The sequence below is a fragment of the Peromyscus leucopus genome, chromosome 7 (assembly GCF_004664715.2).
Source record: "Peromyscus leucopus breed LL Stock chromosome 7, UCI_PerLeu_2.1, whole genome shotgun sequence".
NCBI classification, from domain to species: Eukaryota; Metazoa; Chordata; class Mammalia; order Rodentia; family Cricetidae; genus Peromyscus; species Peromyscus leucopus.
The window spans coordinates 37,751,780-37,779,775 of NC_051069.1; the positions used below are offsets into that span (position 1 = coordinate 37,751,780).

At 46.8% G+C, this 27,996-nt stretch overlaps 1 protein-coding gene across 3 annotated transcripts in view; it reads right to left on the bottom strand.

Moving 5' to 3' along the window:
* The window catches only part of Kirrel3 (kirre like nephrin family adhesion molecule 3), a 559,151-nt gene that overhangs the window by 117,679 nt on the left and 413,476 nt on the right, over positions 1-27,996 (bottom strand). For all 3 annotated transcript variants that reach the window (XM_037207646.1, XM_037207647.1, XM_028879069.2), the window contains exon 2: positions 11,590-11,667. In XM_037207646.1, coding sequence (XP_037063541.1) covers positions 11,590-11,667 — 78 coding nt within the window. The remainder of the gene's footprint in view (positions 1-11,589; positions 11,668-27,996) is intronic.

Sequence of the window (27,996 nt, forward strand, 5' to 3'; positions counted from 1 at the left end):
AAACAAGGCAAACATACCACCTTCTTTGAGGCTCAGGGATCAACACTGAAGAGGGTGGAAAGACAGTAAGAGTGGGGAGATAGGGAGACGGGGTGTGAAATGCTGTCTTCCAGGCCTGGCACAGCCGATGCAGTCATGACTTTCTTCATAGCACCCATGGTTGCCTGCAATGGGTCTACACAAGATTGGGCCTGTCAACAGTCAATCATGGATCAGGAAGGGACTCACCAAGCCTTACCCCTCCCCAAAGAACTATTGGCTACTGAGGGATTCTTGGGGAGGGGCAGTCATTATCTCCAGCATGCACCTCTTGAGGAGCATCAGACTCTCATGGATAGTTCCAAACTCATTGTCACATAGACGATCCTGGTTAAACCCAGGGAATCTCAAAACTACTAAACAAACAAACAAATAAATCAACAAAACAAAAATTAAATACATGAATGTGGGAAAGGGATTTGAGGGATGGGGTTGAGATTAAGGAGGATGGGAGATTAAAGTCATCAGAACACACTTTATACAGTTCTAAGTTCAATAAAAGTTTTAAAAAAAATGGGGATGGGGCCGGAGAGGTGGCTCAGCAGTCGAGGGCTCTTTCTGTTCCTCTAGATCAGTGGTTCTCAGCCTTCCTAGTGCTGCAACACTTTAACACGGTTCCTCACGGAGTGGCGACCCCCAGCCATAACATTATTTCATTGCTACGTCATAGCTGTGATTTTGCTAGTGTTATGAATCATAATGTAAATATCTGATATGCAGGATATCTGATATGTAACCCAAGGGGTCTCAATCCACAGGTTGAGAACCGCTGTTCTAGAGGACTGAGGCTCAACCCCCAGCACTCACATGGAGGTTCTCTAATGCCTTTCCATCTGTAACTCTACTTTCGGGGGATCTGATGACCTCTTCTGGCTTCTGCAGGCACCAGGAATGCATGGGGTACACAGACATACATGCAGGCAAAACACCCATGCACATGAAATAAGATTTTTCAAAAATGGGATGACACTTTTGATGTGGTGGAGAGGAAACGATACAAGCATATGAAAGTGATGTTTTGATCTTACATCCTCATGGGTTAGCTCCGGTCCTTCTTTCTTTTTCTTGAAGTTCCCAGCATTGCAGCAGTCAGAACTGCTGGCTTTACCCATGGCTGTGCCCCTCTGAACATCCTCTGTACATCTCTTCAGACCTCTCACCCCACCTTTCTCTGTCACTAGCCACTAGTCTCTCACGGAACCTCAATTTCTGATGGAAGTTGCCAGCTCTGTCGGACCCCCTTGAATCTCTAGGCTGCACCATTTCAGAAACTGTGGGGGCAGCTTCTTGTCGCCAGTACCTGAGAACTCTGCTGTTGGGGCTTTCTCTTAGACAGTACTCACACCAATCAGGCAAGCAATCCTGGAAGCTAACACTCCTAACATCTTCCAACCCATTTCTCTCAAGAGCCAGTGTGTAGATGCCACGCTCCTTGAGTCTCCTGACTTCTACAGTATGTCCCAGAGTTCCCACAAATCCAGGTTCTAGTTGTCCACAGTTGATAGTAACAGGCTGGTGATACCCTAGGTCACCTCTGTTCTCCCATGCCAATTTTTTAAAGTCACTCTGGTGATACCCTGTGTTGCCTCCATTCCCCCGTGTCAGTTTTAAAGTCACTCAGGTAACCTCTTCTCCTGAAGATAAAAAAAGGATCACATTTGAATCCTTACTTAGGTTGTGTCTCTGGAGTTAACTAGGCAAAGTAAGGATATTCCTCCATGCCCTCCCCCAGCTCTGAGTACACAGTCAGCACCTGATAAATCCCCAAATCAAACAGAAATGATCTTTCAGAACAGACCCAAGTGCAGCTATCAGCACAATGAGAGCTGCAGGCTAGCCAGAGTGAGAGATTAAGGGGTGTTGGATGGGAAGCTTGCCTCTTTGTAGGTCCCGAGAGCATCCACAGCCATATCCCTGCACCCACAGTACCTGATTATGGGCCACACCTTGGCAGGTGCAGAAGAACCATGGCATAGCACCCTTCCTCAATGAGAAAAGAGTGGCCTGTGCCATGTTTCAAGATGCTTTTGTGAACAGAGGTTGAGACGTGCCACCCTTCCCTGATAAAAATGGTGGTTATTCCTGGTCCATTTGACTCGGAGGTGGGGAACTGTTACAGTGCTCTATTTATCCCACACTCAGTATGCAGTTACTGAAACTGTCACCGTGTCCTATATTCCATAGGCTATTATGTGTATTTCAAACCATTACATAAATGGACTTGATTTGGTACTTCTGAATGTCATTAAACTCCTCCCATACCAGTAACAACACTGTTTCCATAGAAACAAATATATTTCAGCAAGAAAGGCCCAGAGAAGCAGCAGATGGAGTAGAGGGGGAAACACAGCACCCCATTGCTGTTTCCAGAGTGCTGGACCTGGCGCTGTTCAATGACCACCTTGCGAAGGTGGTACAAGTGCCTTCAGATGTTTATTGACTTCCCTTCAATAAAGTCCTGGGTAATTCATCTCAGCCCCAAACCTACTCATTCTGCTGTACAGCTCTAAAAACTTTATGGCACTACAGGTCATTGGGCACCTCATTTATTTCCACTCTTCTATGCATTTTCCAGACTCTTGTGGGGGGGCACTGGAGCGAGGGTCTCAGTATTCAATTAATTCAATGATGGAGCTTTGAGACTAGATGAGGGATACAGAAACAGAGAGGGGAGAGGAGGCCTCCTCAGGACACAGCACAGGGGGAGACCAATGTCTTGTCAATGGCAGCTGCTTCCCAGGTCACTTGACCCCTTGTTAGGGCAGTTGGAGTGCTAGGATGAAGACTCCTTGGATTGAAGGACTATAATATTTGAAACCTCTTTATAAGAACCCGAATGCCGGGCGGTGGTGGCGCACGCCTTTAATCCCAGCACCCGGGAGGCAGAGCCAGGTGGATCTCTGTGAGTTCGAGGCCAGCATGGGCAACCAAGTGAGTTCCAGGAAAGGTGCAAAGCTACACAGAGAAACCCTGTCTCGAAAAACCAAAAAAAAAAAAAAAAAAAAAAGAACCCGAATGAAGAGACAAGTGCCCATGGCCTTGATAGAGAGTGTTTCTCTCTCCCTTTCTCTCTCTCTCTTTTTTTTTTTTTTTGAGACAGTGTTTCTCTGTGTAGTTTTGGAGCCTGTCCTGGATCTTGCTCTGTAGACCAGGCTGCCCTCGAACTCACAGAGATCCCCCTGCCTCTGCCTCCCGAGTGCTGGGATTAAAGGCGTGCACCACCACTGCCTGGCTCTCTCTCTCTCTCTCTCTCTCTCTCTCTCTCTCTCTCTCTCTCTCTCTCTCTCTCAATAGAAGGATTCAGGCATTGGCTGCAATGGCCTCTTTAAGAACAGCAACCAAGTGTCAAATTCTCCAAGAAACCACCCTTGATACACCCTGCATGGCTTACAGCCTGAATGGAGTCTCCGTCTCTGTGGCCACAGCTGATTATTCATGCTTGGTGGAGGCAGCTGTGACACTGTACTACAATATTATGTGCTTGATAGCCTTGGTATCAGGGGCCACTGTCACATCTCATGGGGCTGGCACCGTGCCATGCACAGAGAGCCACTGATGAATGGTGGTCAGTCCTAAGTGCCCAGATCCACAGTATTCATCAAGTCTTCCCATCCAGTGGAACTTGGCAAGGATGGTGAACCATCAAAAGATGGTGTGGACTACATCCCAGCTTATTAAACTGTGGATCATGACCCCATGGGGGGTTGTTATAGACTGTATGTGGAGGTGATAGAGAATTTGGCATCACTGAAAGGTTTTTGAGAATCCTATGACCAAAAAAATGGACTTGAAATCAAACATGCAGTGAATCAGGTGTCTCTGGCAATACTCCCCTGTGTCGCATCACTCAGAGGCAATGCAGCCTTGGTTCTGAACACACAGCATGTGCACTATGTACTGCACACTCCGTCACACCACAGAGTGTCACAGATGCTTCCTGAAGTCACCTTAGCTCAGTTTTGAGACTACTGAATGCTACAAATTGCGGTGTTTTTAGTCCGAGTGCAAGGTTTTTGCTCTTGTAGAAACACAAGCCATTTAATAATGGAAGACAAAGGCTTCCGTATTTTTCTACTATCATTTCTTTGTTTAAGTATCCAAGTAGTGTATCTTTGGATTGTACTGAATTTGAGTGTTTGATTTTTTAAAAATTTCCATTTAAATTGGTGATTTGAGTTTTATAAAAAAAAGTGTGAAACGAACTTTGGGTTGGGATGAGGACAGAATCTCCAACAATTGCTGAAGCGCAGTAGATGTACTTCTGCTGTGCCTATGATGTGCTTATGCAAAGCAGAATTCTCGGCACTGACAATTTTAAGATCAAAATACTGATCTGAAAACCGTTGGAAATGTTCCACACCCTGCAGCAGCAAATATTTAGTCAAGATTTAATTATTTATGTAAAAATAAACAAGCACACCTATCTCATTAGTATATAAATTTGCCTTTGTTTTTAATAAGTGGTAAAATTATGTTGTGTATCAAAGATTAAGAAATATTAATAATTCCTTTATCATTTGTCATCAGCAAATGCTTACTTTACGAGCCTATCTAACTTGGAGTCATATAAACGTAGACATTTATATAATCTCTGGAGTCACATAGAAATTTTTTCAGCAAAAGGTGGGCAAGTGAAGAAAGTTAAAGGATCCATCAACTAGATGACCTTTGGCCCCCCTCTGGCCTCACATCTATGATGATCTGTTTCTAAGCCTACCATGACTAGAGCTGGAATTGCATCTAAATTTCTGACTCCCAAACAACAGTGTTTGACCTTTAGGCTTACGAGTCACAATGCTAAATGAAATACTTAAAACTGAAACAGACATCCAAACAACTGGCATGAAGAATGGCTGATTTTCCCTGCTGGACAGCAGCAGCACTGAGGACAGAGCACATGTCCATCCAGCTCAGAGTTTCTGAGCCTGGCACAGTGCTGGGCTGTGGGGGTGAGGGTGGGCGGGGATGACTTCTATATGTTCTCTCATGTCACTGTCTGAACAGCCTCCTTCCTTTTCTCTGGAGGTTCTCGCAGCCTGTCTCTTTCAAAGAGTACCCCAACCAGCTTGATTAGGCACTTTCCCCTGACTGATCCTGGGCCCAACTTTCCCGCTGGCTGTCGTGCTGGCCGAGTCACATACCTTCCCTGGGGGCATTTTTTCTCTTTTCCAGGTGCATGCTCATATTTCCTTTTCACCTAGTCCCAGCATCCTGGGGCCAAAAACCAGCCCCTGTCTTTACTCTCATACCATTCTCCATTTTGTGCAAACATTTGAGCTAGGCCCCTGAGACATGACCGACCTAATGGAGGTTACTGACTGGGAGGGCAGGCAGTTATTAGTGAAACAACTGCACTATGAACGTACATTTGTACAAGGAGGTAAGAATTCTGGAGGGCAAGGGTGTGGTCTACAGGAGTATGTAGTTCACAAACTTGACCCAGCCTGTGGAGAGCAGATCAGTGGACTCAGTGGGAAAAGATATTGATGCTAAGGTTTGGAGGATAAGCAGGAATTAGCATGCAAAGAGGAGAGAGATGGATGGTTTGAGTGTGATGTATGTTCTAAGAGGAGGAACCAAGGACACTGAAGTCCTGTGTAGGAAAGAACAGCCTTCTTGAGGAGAAAGAAAGCCATGTGATTGGAGAACTGACAGGAATCAGATTAACGCGGAGCCTTATAAAACATGGAAAGGGTTTAAATATTCTTAAAAGCAATAGAGAATCACTGAAATAGTTTCTAGAACATAGTATCAAGTTTTCATTTCGATGCATGGCTTTGTCTATGTGTAAAGATGAAATGGGCAGAGGGTGGTGGTTGGATATGATGAGGAAAGAGAGTGAGAGATAGATAGGGAGAAAGAGGTAAGGAGGGAGAGAGAGGGATGGAGGGAGAGAGAGAATAGGTGTATAGGGGAGGAAGGGAGAGGGAGGGAGGGCAAAGAGGAGGTGCAAATTCAGAAGATCCCCTGAAGGTAAAATCCCCAGGATGTGGTGAGATCTTGATAGGAAGGAGAGGGAAGGGGAAATTTACAAAGTGATTTGGCATGGTCTGCAGCCCAGGAAACCCTCCGGCCTTGGATAAACAGGTCTTCTGTAGGAATGATGGCTGGAGGAATCAGCCTGGGACAAAGCTCTAGAATCTTCCATCAGATTGTGGCAGGAGAATGGAAATAGCTGGTCTCTTGTTCCAAGATGCTGAGTGAATTAAATAACCATCATAAAGTGCCCTGGAAGCCTGGGTCTTGCCATAAATAATAAACAGAGGCATTATACAAATAACCAGCTTTGTAGCCCCAGTGGAGGAAAACACATCATCAAGAAAAATGAAATAAGAAAAAAATATGTGCCCCAAAGCTCCAACTAACATAATGACAGTATTAGCCAACATCCTGGGAACTGTGGCAGGCACCTCAGGAATGCTCTCAGGAAAATGATTGTGTGCCCTCTGCATGAGCCAAACTGGCCCCAAGAAGCCTCGTGGCAAGAGCTGCCCACACAAATGGGGCTTGCCCTTCCTATGTTCTGGGCTGTGGTCAGAAGTCCCAGGCTACTGACTCCTGTTTCCCATTTGCACTGATAGAAGTACAGTCCATTTGCAGGTTGGGTGGCATCGAAGTCAACCAGGACCTTGATCTTCTCTGCAAGGAGAAAGAAACTCTGAAGTGCTTTGGGGGGGGGGGGCAGATGGCAAAACCACTCAACTTAAAACAGGCTCCTTTGGTGACCAGGGATCCCTTGGTTACCAGAGCATGCAACATTATGGGATGGGCAAGAGAACAAGGTATGGGCAGTGGGTTGAGAGGCGGATTCGAGTTTGCATCATCACCATTTGGAGCCTTGGCTGGCAGTCTTTGTCCACTTGACATGTGCTAGGGTCACCTGGGAAGGTGAAACTTCAAGTGAAGAATTGCCTCCATCAGCTTGGCCTGTAGGCAAGTCTGTGGGGGGCATTTTCATGATTAATGATTGATGGGGGAGGGCCCAGCTCACTGTGGGCAGTGCCACCCCTGGGCAGGTGGTCCTGGGCTTTTCTTATACATAGTTAAACAGGCTGAGCAAGCCACAGGGATGAGCCGGTAAGCAGCACTCCTCTTGGATGTCCTGCCTCAGGTTCCTTCCCTGAGCTTCTGCCCTGACTTCTCTCAACTGCCAGGCAAATAAACCTTTTCCTCCCCAAGCTGGTTTGGTTCAGTGTTTTGTCACAGCAACATAAAAGCAAATGGATATAGACCCTTATGGATGACCTGATCCAAATTATTCAATTTTGTGTTTGAGAGGGCTGAATTCTAGATGTCTAGGGTCTTGCTGGGACAAGCTCCCACAGCTGGTTCCACATACTTGCTCCAACAATGGGGCAGCTTTTTTTGTTTTTAACATCTGTTAGGAGATGGTAGATCAGTGTTGTTCTATACTCATTACAGAAAGGGAGAATAGGCTCCCATCCATCGCAAAGGACTTCAGGGCTGCAGAAGACTCTGTTCCCATCCTCTATGGCCCCATCTCCTGCATAGGGCTGAGTGGTGAGGACAGGAGCTATGGTAGGCATGCACTTGACCATAGAACCAGAACTAGCATGGTGGTACCCCCAGTGGCTGTGAGCTGGCTCAGGGACGAGGCATCTGGCTTCATCATTCCTGGGTGCTCCAGGAGGCCAGAGTCTTCAGTCAGCCCACAGTGCTGTGCTAGTCACGGAGTGGATTTTTTCTGGGACGATGAGACATCTCTGGGAGGCATTGATGCTCTCCCTTCACTGAACTGAGAGAAGTAGTCATCCACTGGGATTCCGAATGTCCTGGAAGTTTGTTGTCTGCCCCCCTCTGCAGCTCAAGAGGGCACCTCTGTGGAGGAAACTTACCCGTGCAGGCCCACTCCAGTATGGGGCCAGGAACCAGACAGAAGTGGGGGCCAGGGTTTCCCTACCTCCCCTCTCCTTTAAAATTATACTCTTTCTTGTTTTTCCTTCTCAAGATGGGCCTCACAGAATATCTGGGTCCTATGGGACTTGTGCCCCTCAATCTAGATCTCTCTATAATCTTCTGCCTTTGGATCACCATGGGCAAGGACAGTCTCTCTGACCTTCTCTTCACTCTGCCTGGGTCTTGAGGAGCCTCTAAACCCATAACTGAAGGGAAGCCTAAGACTCAGGGTGCTACTGAAGATGTGAAGACAACCCTGGGCAGGGTCTCACTATGTAGCCCTGGCTGGCCTGGAACTTGCTATGTAGACCACACTGGCCTAGATCTCACAGAGATCTGACTGCCACTGTCTTCTAAGTTTTGGGATTAAAGCATGGCAAGCCTAGAGACACATTATGTAAAGAGCTCCTTTTCCTTCTCAAGACTCAACTGATACCCAACTGCAGGTGACTTTTGATAGTCTTTTGTGACTCCCAGCCTCTATTAATCATTTACCTAAGTAATTTACCATAAGTGACTCTCCCTATGTGTGAGTCTTGAGATGTATCAAGGATATGGAAAGAAGGAAGTGAGATCTTCCCTCCCCCACAGGTGGGGCTCACAGTATACAAGTAGGAAGTTGATGCACAATCACAAATTGTGATACATACTGCAAAGAAAACAGACTGGTTGGCCAGGTGGAGCATATGGTGAGGGAGAGGGGCTCTGATTTCGGTGAGGTGTGAGCAGGTGGTTTTTGTAGGGATGTTTTTAGTGAGACAAGCTTGTGATTTTACTGTGAGGTCCTTGTGGGCAGGGACTATGTCTTATTCAGTTTAACAGCTCCAGTGCTTACAGTGGAGCCTGACACTTATTATGAAAAATTGGCATCATTTTTATGGTTTTCAATGAATGTTTGATGAATAAATAAACAACCTCTTTCCAACAGTTCCTTTAAAGCACTGAGTTCTTAATCACTGGAAGACAATGACATCAGACAACTCTGACATTTCGGGCCCAGCCCGTCTTTATCCCCTCCATCCTTGTCTGCCCTTAGCTGATTTTTGTCTATAGCCTTATTGGATCCCCAGATTGTTGAGTCCAAACAGGAAAGAACTCTCTCCCCAACATTTACCAAACCTCCCATTCCTGCAACTGCTACAGATTTTCTCCAAGAAGCTATTAAGCACTCCCAAATAGAGCAACTCTCTCATTGACTATCACATGCTTCCTTAAATGATCTTTGAATAGCATTTTCTTTTTATTGCTTTGTGTAGCTTAACAGCACCAATTGCGATTACTCTAACTTACGACAAGCCCCAGATCTCTAAAGCTCTTGTTCATTCATTATTTTCCTCTTGCTTCTTCTCAAATGTTTGTTATTTTTTGGGATGTAGTGAGGAGGAGGGGGTGGTGGGGAGAAAATAAAATAAAAGGAGATATGAAATTAACAGGGAAACAAATGAAATAGGTGATCACTTCTCCCTGGGTGACAGACACCTTATTAGATGCTGTTAAACAAAACAAATATGCTTTAATACAGCACAAGCAAGGGTTTTATATTTATTCTGAAATAAAATGATCCCCACTTTATCTCTAATGGAAAAAGCAGCTAATTGTCCCAATAGCTCATGAATTCTGGTCACTTAGAGAGAAATAATAATATTTTTTTTTTAACTATTTTACCAATTGTTCAAATCATACCAAGGTGTGTTGTCTGGCATGGGCCAAAAATTCTGTTGCTTGATTGATGTCATGGCTGCTATTCCTGTTCAATTATTAACATGTAGGAATTATAATTATTTTGAGTATTGCTATGAGATAATTATAAACCATAAACAGTTCCTGTGTTTGTGGATGCCTTTCTTATCTGCAAGTGGGCTGAGGTTTAAGAGACCCAAGCAGAACATACCTCTTATTTATGAACTTTAGAAGAGAGAAAATGTGCTGCCTGGCACTTGGCAAAGCAAGTCTGTATGACCTGGAAGCAGATGCTTTTCCCCTCTTCCCATTGTGACTTGGACCCTTCCAGAACCAGAACTAATACATTGCATGTGACTTGTTCCACCACACTGTGTGGGCCTCCTCTAGCCTGTCTCCATTTTGTTAGTGGAGACTTGTAACTCATCACTCATCTTGGCTCAGCTTGCTCAGCACCCCTTCCTTTGTTTTCTTGGCCACTTAGAAGCAGAGGTCAGACACCTGGAGCCTCAAGATTCAAACGCAGCCCAGTTGCTCGCCCAATCCTTAAGAACCCAGCCTCTGTTTCTGTAATGAGCATCTCCAACAAGAAAAACGTGTCTATTCAGCACCACGGACAGAATCATGCTGTCAGTTGGCACAAATTAGAAGTTACTGCCTACCATTCTCTTCTAGGCGGCAGTGTTGAGAACCGAGAGGGTGATGAGAAAGAAAAAAGTCGATGAACAAGACTGATGGCCTTGCCACAAAATATGCAGCCCCAAACTCCTGGCTGTCCTCAGCTATGGGGCTCCTACAGATGATAAGTGGCTTCTGGAAGCTGCTATTTTCTTGAACAGGCAAGCAATGAATGTAAGAGATAACAGCTTCCTGGACTTAACTTATGCTGACCTGACTCCTAGCATACTGTCATCTTGATGGGTTCGGTGACAGGCACCCAGCTAGCCAGGGTTCTGGTCTGGGCCACTCACAGAGGCATGAGTATCATGGATGGTGGGTTGGGAAGAGGGGCAGCTGTTGAATTCAGGGAGAAGGCACCGGTCTGTGTACAGTGTAACTCATGGCCAGATGATAGGAGTGTTTCCTCTCTTTTGCTTGGAGTGGGAAGGAAGCTACAGGAGCTATGAGCCCTGATGGGGGCCAGCTCATGGCAAGCCAGGCTGGGGGGAAGAAGCCATAGCTTCATTTGTCTGACTTTAATGAATAAATGGCACCCCCAGCCATTGCCTATCTGCTTTTGAACCCTGACAAACAGTCTGTGGCATCTGATGAAGAGGGTTATTAGCTGCATGGAGACAGATGGCCAGGGATGGAGAGAGGATTGGCTCTTTATTACAGCAGATCCATAAGTGACAGTGATATTCGCACACGCCAGCCCCCATGTCAAAGTCAATATCTTCCCCAAGTCCTCTGGGACACAGGTGATCCTCGGTAGAGATCTGGTGCTTGGGGAAGGCAGAACCACCCCTGGGTGGGAGACAGAATTCAGTCTGTGGAGTTGGGAAAGTAGGCAGGTCTCTAAGAGCAGGCTCTAGGAATATAATGCTGCCTTATTCTTTATGATTCTCCTGATTAACCAATAAGGTGCTGTCAGTTCAAGAAGTGGGAATGATTCAAGAGAAAGAGGGGACCTTTGGATTTGAATGATAACAGAAGCCGATTTTACTGGGCTGGGATAGGGGGTAGAAGAGCAAAGGCAGGGAAGAGAGAGAAGGAAGAGAAACAAGTGACACATGGGGAAGAGAAGGTAGCAAAGGAAAAGCACTGCATCATCATCCCGTGCTTTGGTACCAGCTGTTCTCCCCGGTGTAAACAACACCATGAAGATCAAGCCCCCCCACTCTCCTTCCTGAGCTGCCATGTGATCCGTGTCCAGGTCCCTCTGCACCACAGCTGTAGACATACCCTCCCCTCACTGCATCGCTCATGAGGGAAGGGGAGGTTCTCACTGACCTTCATTCATCCTCCGAAACTTGTCCTTGGCCATGTAGCCCAGCACCAGACAGCATCCTCTTTTCTGGAGGCCAAGCTCTGGAAGGAAGACATAGGCGAGTGAGTTGGGAGGGGGTCAGGACGGAGGAGACTTCTTAAGCAGGGATACTTATTTAACAAACGTTTCTACAGCACTTATGTCCCAGGCATGACTTAAGGTCAATAGTTCTTGCCAGATTTTCGCAGCATTGTGTGAGGCATAGAGCATTGTGCTGCTCATTATCTACAACCTTCATTCACAGATGTATGAAGCCAGCAGCCTTAGCAGTTGCTGAGATCAGGATTTTGAAGTTAGACTCTAGAATCCATTCTTGTAACTATTGCTATGGGTTAAATGGGCTTTTTATAGTCTCAGGTTGGGGACCATGACCGAGGCACGTTGATATTGTGACCAGATTAGCTGAACAAGAGCACCTGATAGTGTCCAGAGTGGAACAGCATGACCATACATAGTGGGTAACTCAAGATTAATAGTGACAGTGGAGAAGACACAGAGATGAGGGGTAGACAGGATGTGTTCAACCTTCTGGAAGGGTGGGATTCTGCACTTGCTGATTCTTGTGTATTCCTGTGGGCAGGCACTGTTCAGTGACATCATCTAGAACTTGGGAAGTGTAGACTTAGAGTACAGAGGTCAGCAGTGCCGAGACACAAGGACCTATAGCATGATTGACTTTCCCAGAAGAATAATAAGAACAGCAACTTTGGGTAGCAAATGCCGGATGCTATCTTTTGTAGAGCATTGTGTAAACCAGCTTCTATTGTGTGTGAGTATTGGGCTTGAGTACATCTGCCTCACTAGAAGGCAAGCTATACACTCTGGTATTTGACTTTTGGTCCTGACTTGTCTTGGGTACTTTAAGAATTCTGAAACATCACATCCACTTTAATATTTGATTCCCATGGCAATGCTTTGTGGGATGTGAATGGGCCATTGCTGTTCACTGGACACAGATGGAGGATGGGTGGAGGCCCAACCATGTTGAGGGACTGTCTTTGATGCTTTTGGCTCCTCATCACTACCTGCTTGTTCAGAAGTCCGGCAAATGGGACAGCTGCCCTACACTGGGCAAATGGGCACCTGCTATTGTTCTAGAGGGCATATGACTACAGCCACACCCTCACAGAAACTTTTCAGGATTCCTGCTAGATGGCTGCTTCCACCCATGTTCTTAGAGGAGGAGGCTCCTACTGAGTGGTGTCACACTTGTCCATTACATGGATGTGTCCTTGGCCTTCCACCGACAGGTATCTTGGCTGTCAGAGAATAGACAGCGTGGGATGGTTCTTCCTCCTGTCTCTGCTCAGGATGCTCTGCATCCAGCTGCTGCCACCCAGGTCCAGCCTCTGACAACAGGAAGAAAGGAGCATAGGGCCCCCCAAGAACAGATAAGTCAAGCTTAGGGGTTCCTGCCCTAGGGAAAAGCAAAGCTCGGCAGGTGGTAGTGGGCCCAGGGAGGTCACCAGCTTTGATCTCCTGATTCTTTAAAGGGATTTATTGACTATCAGTGAAGAGCAGAGAGGCAGATCCGAGGGCGCAGTTTCCAAAGGCTCCCTTCCCTTCCTTCCCCTGCACACTTGCTCACTCATCTGAAGGCGCAGCCAAACCGCCCTCACTTCAAACGGCTTCACATCTCAGGCACCCAAATTGACATGTTAAGTTCTCCCATCCAAGGCCTTGGCCCTTTCTTCAGGGGCTCCTGTTCTGTCGAGGGCCGTGTGGATCAAAGCCCCTTTGATGTTTACTTACTATATTTGTGGATTCCTTCTAATAGCCACCTCCGAAAGGCAGGAATGCAGCATGCAGAGAGGGGGCCGGTGGAAGTACAGGCTGTGAGGAGGCTCCTAGTCCCAGCCAACAATAGCTTTTTGTCTAAGCTTGCATCTAAAGTCCAGGTGCTACCAATAGGAAGACTTAGCCTGACCATTAGAATGACAGGCACAGAATGACAGAATTGCTGATGGTTCCTATTATATTTATCATTGACTTATACCCACCTAAAGCACATCAGTGGTGGCTTCGAACGTAAGAGAGCATGGACTACTAGATGGAGCTTAGGAGGGACTCTAGGGGTACATTGAGGAAGGAGGGCCAAGGATGCCGGAAGGAATTCTTTCCTCTGTATTCTGGGAAGCTTTCCATACTCTCAGGTGAACATAAGGGGAACAGTTTTAAAGACTGGAGTATGAGTGACCTGTCATAGCTGATTGTCCACAGGTTCTGTCTCCATGATGCAACCTAACTTATTTTATGTGTCATGTACTAGGATTACCTCCCAAGTGAGCGGCAGAGGAGAGGCTGAGCACTCATACAGTTATTATAAGCGAGAGTCTCTCTGACTATATTTGATTTTTGTAAATGAGCAGGGAAATAATTTTTTTAAAAAAAGCTCTGATTAATAAAAGAAATTGAGGACGAGGTAATTTCTCAATGTATTTGGCTCATTTAATTTGACACGTGTGGGTTAGTCTTAATTATTTAGGCGGCTACATTACAAGGCGCTAATAAGCACACTGCAGAAATTTATTAAGTGAGAGGGCTCTCTGGCTGCGTCTTTGCTGAGAAGTGAGGAGAAGCCATCGGGATCCCTTTGAGAACAAGTGAGCTGGAGGGCTGCTGAAGTGAGGATTAGCTAGCTTGTTATACGCAAAATTTGAGATGCTCTTTGGAAAGATTGGTGGAGCCAAGCTAGAACTCACCAAATCCATATGTGGCAACTCACAGCAGGGACAGAGTGGATGAGGCAGGGGAATGTGAGTGCCCATCTAGGGAGGAAGAACATTGTCAGAGATGCTGTCCATACATAGGCCAAGGAGGAAGCAGAGAGTAATCATGTGGGCTTGGGGAGACATCCAAGTAAAAAACAAAAATAAAAACAAAAATGGCCGGGCGTTGGTGGCGCACGCCTTTAATCCCAGCACTCGGGAGGCAGAGCCAGGCGGATCTCTGTGAGTTCGAGGCCAGCCTGGGCTACCAAGTGAGCTCCAGGAAAGGCACAAAGCTACACAGAGAAAACCTGTCTCGAAAAAACCAAAAAACAAATAAACAAACAAACAAGCAAAAAAAAAAAAAACCAAAAATGAACAAACAAATACTCAAGGCTATTAGGGGAGAACACAATACAACATTACACAGAGAGCCTGAATCTCTGTTTGTGAGATAGTCCCACCACCTGCCTGTCCCCTTTCTTGTCTCTGAGATGGATAGTAGAATGAGATCACAGATGCTAGTTTTGAACTTCAAGATATGGGGTCTTCTTCAAGTAGGCTGCTATCTTTGGCTTCATCAGTGGCAGAACCACCCAGATTCCTCAAAGGCCTCATGGAAAAATGAATGAATGGAGCCTTGGCTTAAAAAGACTGTTCATAGCAAAGTTGAAAGTCATTTGTGGTTGGGTTGTAGCACTGTCTGAGGAGGACAAAGGCTTAATCAGTGCTATGTGCGCAGAAACAGGTATTAGAACAGGGATGTTCCTTAAGGAGAAAGAAACATGGGATGGTTGGCACCCTGGGAACTTTTGGGCTATGGATTGTGAGCAACAGAAGGATCAGAGCATCCTTTTCCAGCCCTGAGCCCCTACTACCAGGTTCAGTGTCTGGCCCGTGACAAGTGCTGGGCCAGAGGATGGCTGACTTAAAGGGCGGATTCAGAAATGCTAGGGGTGGGGTGAGCAGTTCTCCCTGACCCAAGTCAAAATGAGCTTAGACGTAGCAGGATGCATTTAGGTTAGGTTGGGATGCTTGTGGAGTGAATGAAACTTGTAATTCATCCAAATAGGGAACTGTTTCCCAAGTAGGGAACACTGTGGGGTTTTCTCCAGGGAGGAATAAAAAGGATGGGTTTATAAATGGAGCAGGTTTCTTCAGCTTGCAGGCTGTGGATGGGGCTCTTTCTAGCCTCCGGATCCTTTATTCTCATGACTACTACTAATCATGACATGGCGTTGCTGCATCCCATTTGTGGCACACTTATTTTTTTCACAATGCTGTCATATTTACTATCTCATTAGATGCTCACAGTAGCTTGGCGAAGTACTCAAGGTAGAAATTATTTCCTCCATTTTGAATTTAGAAACCAAGGCTTAGAGAGCTAAAATGACACTTCAGGGCCAAAGACCTAGCTCGCTGCTGTTGGTTCTCACTCTAGAACTCAGGGCTGGTTCCAGGGTCATTTCTTAGGAATACCGTGACTGTAGATGCTGCAAGTCAAAACAGACCAGAGAATACCAGAGATGATGAATTGAGTATACCTTTTCTTATTCATATCTTATAATATCCCCCCCCCCAACTCCACCAAAGCCCTCATCCCTGTGTGTGATCTTATGTGGAGACTGGGACTTTGCAGAAGTGGTCAGGTTCAAATGAGGTCATTAGGATTGGCCTTAGTACAATATCACTGGTGTCCTTATAAAAGGGGAAGTTGAAGGAAACATATGAGGGGTAGGGGCTGGAGGGAGTAAGTGAGTGAGGGAGTGAGGGAGAGAGAATGACACATGAACATGAAGATGGCCATTTCTAAGACAGAGGGAGAAAGATCTTTAACAAATCCTTCCCTATAGCTTTCAGAAAGACTCGAGTCCACCGACATCTTAATCTTGTGGTTCTAGCCTTTGGAATTGTGAGGAAATGCATTTTTTCAGTGTCAGTTACTCACAGTGTGATACTTTGTTATAGCAGCAATAGCTAACTCATACAGTCAGGAAGGGGAGGAGCTGGCTTTCCAGTGGGGAGTGGCTATTTCCAGTGTCTGTTCTCTTCACCTCCTTCATTTGGTTCACAGAGCCATGTAGCTGGAGAATTTCTCTCCAGCTCCTGCCAAGCCCCGCCAGTCCCGGAGCCCACTTATAAATTAAACACACTGACTCTTATATTATTCAAACTGCTGGGCCATTAGCTCAGGCCTACCATTGTCTAGCTCTTACTGTTATACTAAGGCCATTTCTGTTAATCTATATGTTGTCACATGTTCCGTGGCTTTACCTGTTGCCTCTACATGATGCTCCCTGAATGGCAGCTGGTGTCTCTCCTTCCTCTACTTCCTCTCCTTTTCCTCTCTCCTCTCTTTGTCCTGCCTATACTTCCTGTCTGGCTACTGGCCAATCAGTGTTTTATTTATACAGAGTGATATCCACAGCAGAGCCACACTTAGAGAAGAGTGTCACATGACTGCTCACCGGGCCCCAAATGATGGGAGAGCATTGATCAGAGATGCTGCAATGGGACAGTAGAGTTGATGGGCAGGAACCACAGAGGGCAGCAGACAGAAGGCTGCTGAGTGTGCGTGTGCCTAGGAGCATTCATAGGCAGTCTGGGATGCTGGGAGGAGTTTTCTTTCCACTTGTTATTCCCCATCTAGAGACTACTGAGGCCTCAAGTAATGCTAGCTAGAACAGGGTCAATGGAGAGGAAGCAGCTCCTGCCCCTCCCATTTCTGAGGTTCTCCAGAATGTGAGTGGATGGCTGTTTTTAGGAGGACATCTCTTCTGTTCCCACCTACTTCCTCGTGGGAGCTGGATGATATGATGATAAAAGTTCCCGTTCATGGGTTACTTACTTTTTGGCCATGTTATCACAGTCCCTGTCTCATTCAGTTGCTGAAGACTAACCTTTTCTAATACTTCTACCCTGTTGGTTAGAGATATAAGCTAGGACAGACATTAGGGAAACCAGGATGGAGGCCCCTAAAATGGCTAAGAGGAGAAATACCAGGTTTTCCAGCTGTACTATTCCTGAGAATGTGCCTGAAGGACTCTAAGTCAGCAGACCCAGAGACATCTGCACCCCCAATAGCCAAGTTATAAAATCATCTGTGACGGCCATCACCAGACAACTGAATGAAGAAAATGTGTTACACACACAATGGCATTTTATTCAGCCATAAAGAAGAATGACATCATGTCACTTGTGGGAAAAACAAGTTGAGCTGGTGATCATCACATTAAGTGAAGTAAGCTAGACTCAGGAAGACAAATATCACGTTTTCTCTTATGTGCAGAATCTGTATTTAAACAGAAGACAAGAAAGCAGAAGGGGGATTATTTGGGAAGAGGAAGGTGACCAGAAGTATGGAGGGAGGGTTCAAAAGAGGGCAATAAGAATACAATGAAGGTACATTATATATGTGTACAAAAACATCAAAACGAAACCCATTACCGTATACATTAATGTATCCTAGTAAAAAACTGAAAGCAGGATAGTGCTTTCCCTCCAGAAACTATTTGACCCTAGCATGTTTCTGCAAGTTACCAAACAGAAACTAGAGTATGCCTGGTGGGCAACTGTAAAGATTTCAGGAGCAGAGGGGAGATGAGGAAGGAGAAGCAGGCAGAGGCCAGATCCTGGGGCAGCTGAGGAGCCTCCCTGTGAGGAGCTCCACATTTTCCTGCAGGGTGCAGGGAGCCCTTAGAATGGCCAAGCTGGGGGAAGGGAGGCCATCATGCACTGATGGAAGAGGACTTTAACCCGGTGTAGATGATACGGAGAAGAGATAAGCCCGGAGAAGAGTGTGAGCAGCTAGGAGAGGCCTGCCATGCTCCAGGTGAGAGACAATGGTTTCCCATCTGCCACCCCTTCTTGCTCTCTGAACACAGCAGAGATCTGGAAAGAGGTAGAAGGACACAGAGGGTTCTCAAGGGGGACGCACAGAGCCTGCAGATCCTTGCCATCTCAACACAGAGAGCAGCAGAATGGCTGAAAATAGCCCCAATTCCCCAGATGGTGCCTCGGACCATATGGAGGAAATGCCAGCTGGACCTGGTTGGAGTTGCTGGGAGGTCCTGATGCTTCTGAGTGAGCAGAGCTGGCTGATACTGCGATGGAGCACTCAGCAGCGAACCATCCCATGGGGTCCCAGAGCTTCTGTTTCCTTTTTCCATCTATAAATTATACTTCTCCTAATATCTCCCTTGCATGATTTATGTGAAAATCCAAAAAGCCAACGCATGATAAAAAGAGGTGGGAATAAAGTAGCTAAAAAGGACGAGTCCAATGAGGCAAATATCAGAGTCAGGACTGGAGGTCAAGGACCCTCTGCTTTCCTAACAGATAGGAAAATGGAAACACGAGGGGAGGAAGGCCCTCACCATATGGTGAACTATCCGGTCAGCATGGCAGCCACAAGTCAGATGAACTGGAAAAGCTGAAGGAGTTAGAAAGAGCCTGTCGCAGGAGAGACTTAGGGCCTAGAAGTCCTGGAAACAAGGAGAAAATAGTGAGTCTGAGAAAGGTCCTTGGATGAGACCTTGGAACTAAAGGAATGTTTAGTTCAAGGAAGGATGCAGATATGGCCACAAGTGTCTTTCATTGGAAAGATCAAAGGATTGTTGTATCAGATTTGGTGTGACCATGAACGGAGCTGACCGTGTTACAGAGCGGTGATGGTGCACTCTGGACATCAAGTTCCCAAATGAAAAAGACCCAGATAATAATTTGAGAAGGAGTTTTGATCTGAAGAAATAAACTTTTCATCAGCCATATTCAGCTGGGAGGGTAAAAGTCTTGTGGAGAAAAATCCTACCCTCCACAACTAGCCCATATTAACAAAAATTGATGGGATAATGTCCACTCCACAAAAAATCAGATGCCACTTTACACAAGGCAAGCTTCCTATCCCAGCAAAAATAATTATCCAATTGGTTTACACAGGCATATATGGGTTGAATGTCCTTTATCCAAATGCATGGGGCCAGAAGTGCTTCAGAGTTTGGAATTTTCGGTTTAGAGAATATTTGTGAAGTCTTTACTCATGCGAACATCTTTACTAGGAAGCCCCCGAGCCTGGAAAGCTCTGAAATCCTAGGCTTTCTGGTCATGAGTTTTCAGATGTTGGGGCATTTTCCATGTTGGATTTTGGGGTTCTGAATGTGCAGCCCTCACTTGTGAAAGGTATGTGAAAATCGAAGACAGGTAAATGTTCAGAAGGCAGTGTCACCAGGTGACATCATGTCATTTCTACTTGGCTGGTCCTTATTGGAGGAAGACGCAAGAGATGAGAGCTAGGAGATGGCGAGAAATGCCCTCATAAAAGGTCCTGAAGGCTGCAATTGGCCCTGGGGCTGTCTTTGTGGTGTGTCTGCCCAGTGGCCTCACACAGGTGACTGCCCTCCTTAGCCATCCATGGCCACTCTGTTCCCGGATGCCTTGCCAGCTGCTGAATTGCAGGTCTTGTGTTTGGAAAGTTTTCACCTCCATTCTGCTGAACTCCAGCTTCCTGCCTCACTTCTACCTGGTACTATTTTCATTATAATTACTCACACCACATGTGATTAGGATGCCCATAAATCTGCAAAGATCCCTGTTTTCTGATCAACTTCTATAATAAAGAGACCCGAGAAGATTCAGAAAGGTTCGTTCATATTGACTAGTTGCCTGAACCCAGCCCTCTAGGACACATAATAAATGTTTAATAGGCCAATAATACCTGTTTCATAATTTTTGAGTCTCATTGCTTGCTAATCTAAGTTTATTAAGGAACCATAAACTTTACATTGTTGTAAAAACATAATTGTTATTTCATAGCTAATTTAATATGAGTTAATTATATTAGAACCAAGTTTCCCCCCATTCATATTAAGTATCAATTAGTTGTTTTAAACTATTGATTTGTATTTAATTAACTATGCTATTACATACCAATTAAATTCTTACAAGAGAAACTTGGAACAGCTGTGTTCTTACAGTGAGTTTTTTAAAGTAATGGATTGCATAAAAAGCTTGTGCTGAGCTCCTGTCTTTCAGGAAGCATCAACACTTAATGGTGATAATTCCGAGGAAGTTCTGTGTCCACCAGCCCGTCCTCACTGGCTGCTGCAGGAAACATGGCTTCCTCAGACACCTGCTGATCAAAACCTTGCTGCTTTGCAGCTTTGTCCAGGATAACAGTCGCTGACAGTGGGTGGCCTTTGCCTCCTCCTGCCCTCCTGAGCCTGCCTCAGCTGTGCCATTACTAGCTGGCACAGCCCGATCCAGTCTGGCTGAGGCGGCAGGGTTATTAACAGCTCCTCGCCACCAGCTGTGGGGGCTAGAATAGTCTGTTTTGCTATTGGCCCCACATCCCATGTGCCTACAGGAAATCTGGGTGACCATGTGGTCACCAATCCTTTGGCTCTCCACATCTCTGTTCTGCTGGCCTAAGCTTGTGAATCTTGGGGAAGAAAAAGCTGGCCAACAAACTGCACCGCTGTAGGCATGGAACTTCGCACATTGTTTTAAAAGTACTTGTTTATTATTATTATTATTATTATTATTATTATTATTATTATTATTATTATGTGTGTGTGTGTGTGTGTGTGTGTGTGTGTGACACTATGCACATGGAGATTAGAGAACAACTTCCTGGAGTCAGTTCTCTTTTTCCACTCAGGGATGCAGGAATTAAACTCAGCTCATCATGCATGGTAAGTGTGTTCACCTGCTAAGCCTTCTCACTAGTCTTGTTTTACCCTCTCACGTCATAGAAACAGGCATCATCATGCCTCTTGGGATTTATAAAGAGACATCCCCCCCCACCCCATACTGGGGATTGAATCCAGGACTTTGCACATCCAGGTAGGGCAATACCCTACCACTGAGCTATACCTCCATCCCGGACACTGACACTTTAGAGGGGCAAGGAGTTTGCCCGCGGTCCTGCTGCTGCCGGGCAGAGAGACTTGGCATGGTGTTGTCTGGCTGACCCCTCTGAGCCCAGTGTGGGGTACTCCAGTCTCTTCTCTGCCAGACGCAACTCCCTGTTGAGCCGGAGTTTCAGCCTTATGGCTGCTCTCTGTGACCATGCCTGGCTCCTGTTACCCCTTTTCGCTGGCACTTTCCCTCTGACACTGCCTGGGGTCCTTCTGTCAGCTGATGAACTGCCTAGAATTCCAGCCGGGCTACCATCTGACTCAGAAGGTGCCATCTTCGGGTGCTTGCCATCAGTCAAGGCTCTGGGCTGGGAGAGTCCACCATGACCCTCTTCATACTGGAATGAGGATGAGGCATTCTCCTTGGGTTCTGGATGCAGCCAAGCCTTGCCTATTTTTCTGCTAGTCAAGGCCACCTCCATCAAAATCAAAGTTGCTTGGTACTCAATAGTTGCAATTCATAAATTTCTGGGCTATTTTGTGTGCACCGTGTAAAACCTCAGAAACTCTATACGATATTTCTATCTGACCGAAGAGGAAACTGAGAATCCAAAAGGCTAAGTATTAATAACATCTTCATGGCCAGACAGCCAGTAAGTGTTGATTGGTAAACAAGAACATAATCTCCATTCTTGGGGTTTCTGGTAGAATTTCTATGGGTGGCATTGAATAGTGTTGGCTGAAGAATTTTGTGGGCAACAGTTTTACCACAGATCCAAGGATTCCTCGGCTTGCCTCTCACTCAGGAAGTCTAATTCCAGTGAGTCATCCACTCTGTGAGGGATGTAACAGAGAAACAGGATCATGAAAGCTATTCCGGTCCTTCTTCCCCTGGCTTGTTAGCAGTCCATTTAACCTATAAGGAGCAGGCGCTGCCAAGGGCCACATGCCTGGAAGGCTTTGATACTTTTCCTACTGTTTGAATGGGGACAGATGCATGACAGCTGCATGCCCTGTCCCTGGGGAGTCTCAGTCCGGTATATCCTGTCAATCATGGCTGGGAGGCCAGGCAGAAAGAGGGAGTTTTCTGTTTTTATTTTTTCTTAATATGACCAACAGGTTTCAAAAAGATAAGCATAAGGGTAGTCTAGGGCTCTGTGAAGTCCCACCTCACCTCTAAGCATCCCATTCTATCACCTACAGGTCCCCTGAGGCCCAGATGTTTAGAAAGGCAGAGGTCCCCAGTGATGCTCAAAGATAAGCTTGGTTTGTGGATTTAATCTCACACAGACCAGTGAAGAGATGAGCATTAGCTCCACTGCACAGGTGGGGCTCCAGGAAGCTGATTAATTTTCCTGAACTTGCATTTGCGGGGTGGAGGACCCAGGATTAAACCCAGGCCTACTTGGTGGCAGAGCACAGGTCCAGGCCCTTCTCCTGGGATGTAGTGTAAGAATGTGAATATCCCTCAGAAGACCACCCTAGACCCGGGGAAGAAGGGACCAGCAGAGTACTGGCTTTTGGTGATAGGCATCACTGCTGGAGATGGAGTGCACAGAGCAGCCTTTGTGGGAGTTCAGGACCTGGGGAAGAAAATGTTGCTTCAGGGTGTGTGTGTGTGTGTGTGTGTGTGTGTGTGTGTGTGCTCACCTCTGCTGGGGAGAGGGGCAGCTGTGAGGACATAGGGTTCCTATCTTCCTCCTCCTGCTGGCCTGGACTATGCTCCAGGGCATTCTCATCTGAGCTACCTTGGGAGCTGAGGCTAGTCAGGTGTAGAGGTCCAGGGCTCAGGAAGACTCGGCCTCCAGGGCCCAGGCTGTTGCCGCTGCCTCCCACTCCATGCCCACCTGGGCAAGGAAGGCAGTCAGCGGCAGGTTAGAATGTATCAAGAAACAGTCAGGGCTCCCTGCTGCCCGTCCATTGCCGAAAGGCTCCCCAAGCCCTGCACACTCCATTACAATTCTGTATCTTATAATTAAATTGAATCTGCCAGTTACCTCTCAGCACGGCAGCAATTCAAGCTCATTGGAGGCTTTCTTTGTTTATTTTCCCTTATTTATTTATTTAGTAATTATTTATCCAGCTACCCATGTAGCTGGATGGAGGCTTTAGCTCAATATTTCTTTTGTCTTCTCAAACAGCAGCAACAACAAAACTCTCTCAGATGTAGATTCCCTTGACAAGATTTCAGGACTGCAGTAGGTCTGGAGTGCAGGGCCGCACCGGGACAAGGTTAAAATGAAGGTCTCAGGAGAGGCTTTGTTGCCAGGCAAGGTTTCTGCTCTGATGCTACAAGCTTTCTTCTGGTCACAGATACCTTAGAAGACCCGTTAATTCTAGAAAGATCTATGGAAAGCTCTTGGAGGCCCAGCCAAGGGACTTCCTCTGGGGTGATGAGACCGCAGTTCAGAGGGTATGGAAACCAGGCTGGGACTGGAAATGATCAGCAACTACCACCCGGGTGAGGCCTTGCACCGGAAGATGTGTTCACTAATGTGTGTCTTCCTTCAACCCGTACCTGGATATGTTTGCTAATGTCAGAGAGAGGCTCCACATCTTGTCGGAAGTCTTCCCACTGCTTACAGCAGAACTGTAATTTGAACATCAGGCTTGGGGTAAAACCAAGCCCCTCCATTTCCCCCAGAGCTCCAGATGAAAGCTGGAGGCCCAGCCGCAAAACCTAAGGCTTCTCTCTCTCTTGTTCCTCTTTAATGGTAACCTTTCAGCAGAGGGGGCCAAGGAGAGCCTGATAGCTTTGATTAAGAACTTGGCTTCAAACAGATCCAGGAGGGTGATTCAGAACAGCCAGACACCACTTAACTGGAATGTGAAAGTTTACTTCCTACAGGGTGGGATCAGCAGGAGGCTGATTGTGAAGAGGCGCACCAGGGGCCAAGCGAGGCTTGCATAGCCATAGCCAGGTCCCAGAGAGGTGACCCGGTTAGGGCTCTACCACCTAGCGGATCCACCGGGCAGAAGATAAGGGAGGCTCTGTGTGTGTGCGTGTGTGTGTGTGTGTGTGTGTGTGTGTGTGTGTGTGTGTGTGTGTGTGTTCGTGCTCACTTGTCACACTGGGAAGGAATTCCAGGCCGAGCTGACAACTTAGATTTAATTTCCTCAAAGAGATAATGGTATGTCTTCATCTCCCCCACCCTCGCCGTCCTGCGGCAGAGCCTCATCTCTAGCTCACTTAGACGTGGCTGTGTAGGGATGAGCAGTGCAGGAAAGATCTTGGCTGGTGCTGGTGTTGCCCAGGCCTGCTCAGAAGCAATAGAGCTGTCAAGGCTTACAGTGAGGTGGGAGGTGGGAGGTGGGACCCCCTGCTTCTGGAACCTGTCTGCCCATGTGCAACCACCCGGGATCTGTCTCAGGCCCTGGCCAGGTCACTGAGGACGGCCATAGCACAAGGATGGAGACTGGCGGCGAGGGGAGAATTCTAGACTGGTGGGAGTGAGGGAGTCTGGTCTAAGGGGGAGAATCATCCAAATAGAAGGTCTGCTGAGCAGGAAGCCCTGAGCTGCCTGGCTTATGGCCTACGAGGTGGGGTCTCTTCTAGCACTGCAGGCCGAGGGAAAGAGGCCAGTGTGGGAAGCTTGGGCCACTGACTGCTCCCCTGACCTGTGGGACTTCTCACACAGCTGTGATCCTCCAGTGGCCTATTCGCTCCTGACCTCTGGTGTCCACCTTCAGTGGTTTCTTTTAATACACAAAATGGAGCAGCCAGTAGGGGTAGCTCATTAGTAAAGACACTTGTTACTAAAAGAAGCAAGCCTGACAAGCCCAGTTCCATCCCTGAAGCCCACATAAAGGTAAAGGGGAGAGGGGGCTGACTCCACAGAGCTGTCCTCTGACTTCCATATGCATGCTGTGGTACATCACCCACATACTCCCCCATGCAAACACACACACACCACACACACCACACACACACACAATGATAATAATAATAATGATAATGATAATGATAATAAATTAAAAATATATAAGCAGCCCTGGCAAATATCCAGCACAGGGAGCTGAAGGTGAGGTGGGGCATGTACCTATCATTTACCCAAACACACGGAACCAAAGTTGAATACGTTATAAGTACCCCATAACTGATAGTTATAAAATAACAGTACACTACTATAAAGAAAGGGCTGTGTGTAAAGTGGGGACCCTAAGCCCAGGGCCCAGAGATTGCTCTCACCCTAAGGCTCAGCACTCTGTACTCCATACCCCACTTTCCATGTTAGTGTGAGGCTAAGGCTGGTGGTTTGAAGAACACTCCCATGGCAAGATGGGAAACAGACAAGAGAATCGACCAGAAGTCTGAAGATGATCTAGCTTGGAGTACACAATGTAGGAGAAACAATTAAGACTCTGCCTCAAAATAAGACAGAAGGAAGACCCAACTCCTGAAAAGTTGTTCCGTTCTATGTGACATACACACGCCTGCAGACACACACACACACACACACACACACACACACACACACACACACACACAGTAAATAAATAAAATGTGTTACCAGGCATGGGATTCAGACTTTTATGTACATCATCTCATTTCCTCTGGATACCAGCCCTCTGAAGCAGTACTGTGATGGTTCTGATTGGACAGTTAAGGAAGCTGAGGCTGGGGTAGGTTAAATGTCAGCTTATCTGTACAATGACTCAGCCAAGATTTGAATCTGAACCTGCCCTGATATGAGGCCCTGAATTCTGAATTCTATTAAATTCTATCCCTTCTCCAGCATGTGGAATTTTGTCACTTGTAGATCCAAGTCCCTTGTTCACACTATGGGGGTGATGATGTGGGCAACTCTGAGTTCCAGTAAGTAGAGAGGATCCCCGGGTTTTCCTTAAGGGATAAAGAGGCCGAAGGCTGCTAGAGGGAAGAGTGTCTCGGAGCCATTGTCCAGGTCCCTTCTGGCTCCATCTCAGGAAACTCAAATGCAGCGCAGGAACTGAAGAATGACTGGTTCTCAGAGGCGGAGTGCTTGGCCGCCCAGCCTGGTGCTCCTCTTCCTCCACTCTCTGTGCTCCTCTCCAGAACCAAATCACCATCCCTGAGGGCCGCTGAGCTCCGAGCCAGCCTCGCTGATGGTACCTCACAGCCCCTTGCTGGGGACAGATACTAGCTTGATTCCTAAGACCTCTGCTGTCCTTAGCTGGGTGACCTGGGGGAATCACCTCATTATTCTGAGCCTCAGTTTCTCCATGTATAGAACAGAGATCGAGCCAGACACGAGACCTAACCCTGTGCCCGAGGACTCTACTGAGTTTGCATACTGGTGTCACACAAATGTGTCATTTTGCCGAGAGAACTATGGCTTCATAATTCTTGACCAGGGTGATGGCCCTCCCCCACCCAGACATCGATAAAAACATCATAGACAGAGTCATTTGTAAGCAAGAGGACTGTACTCTCCTAGTTCTGTGGGCTGAGACACATCTGATCAAGGCCACACAGTATCTGGTGAAGTCTAGCTGGGTCTCTGGCTCATAGTGTATTTTCTCTTTTCAATGATGGAGAGGACAAACAAGCTGTCTTGGGCCACTTTTATGACACCAATACCATTTACAGGAATAGTGCGGCCCATTCTCCTAATGCCGTCTTGGGAGTGAGGATATCAATACGTGACATTGGGGAGATAGAACATTCAGACCACAGCAGACCTGAACGTCTTAGCCCTTAACCACAACGTTCCTCAGCAAACAAACAAACAAAGAAGCCTACAATCTCTCTGCAGGATTCCTTGGGTTCCGGGACCCCTTCCATGAAGGCTGTAGTTTATAAAACAAAGTTGGTCAAGGGTACTGAGACTGGAAAGTGTTCCAGCTTTTTATTAAAGTAGCATTTCCTCAATGTTGGGGGTACTGCTTATAGGGAGAGGGAATTTCAGCTTCAACCTCTGGTCCAGCAGCCCAGATGTGTACTTCTTTCTTTAGTATTTGTTGGGTCACTCAGCTCTCTCAGGAAGAGGTTCCCAAAGGACAAACGGGACTTCCCCTTCCTTGTGGGAGGAGCTGGGGTCAGGAAGCAAGGGGCTACCTTACAGGTATGTCAGATGCTGGTCAGCAGGGCTAGCTCATTCAGGTCACAGGCTGTTTGTACTAGACTGACCTACGCATTTCTGTATTCCTCTGGTCTTGTGTACACACTTGATCTTGGGCATTAGTCTGAAATGTCACTGAATGTTAGAACTGGGGAGGGGCCTTAGAAGTCACTGGTCCAGCGTGGCATAGAGAGGGAAATGAAGCTCAGAGGAAGGAAGGGGTCTGTCTAGAGTCCTTGGGGACAAGAGCCATTTCTTTCCCAACCTGTGAATGCCCAGAATACTGGGGACAAGCATAGCTGCCCATCTTGCCCGCTCTGTTTTGGCCTTTCCCTCTGTCCTCAACCCACGGTGCTGATCACGTGAGTTCTGTGTCCCCACATTCCAGCTCTGTGCTGTTGCCCCCACTTTCCTCCCATGGGCTGTCTGTGCTCCTTGTAAGACTCATTAAATACATAAGTCAATGCCTCTAGAAACCCCTCTTGGTCTGAGTCCCCTCACCCTTCGCTGTAGACGGGTGGGCTTTCCTTTTGGCAATAGTGTCTACCTGACAGTTGTATCTTGGTATCGTAGTGGGGTGGGTTTCAGGGCACCCCTCCTCTGGGGATGCCAAACTCTGCCCAGGCTGAAGCATTTGCCTGTAACTCAGCACATCCTCCTGTCTTCATGGAAGCATCTCTAGATTATCTGTCATACCAAATGCTAGGTAAATAGTTGTTAGACTGTATTGCTCATAGAATAACAAGACAATGATCTGTGTGTCTGTA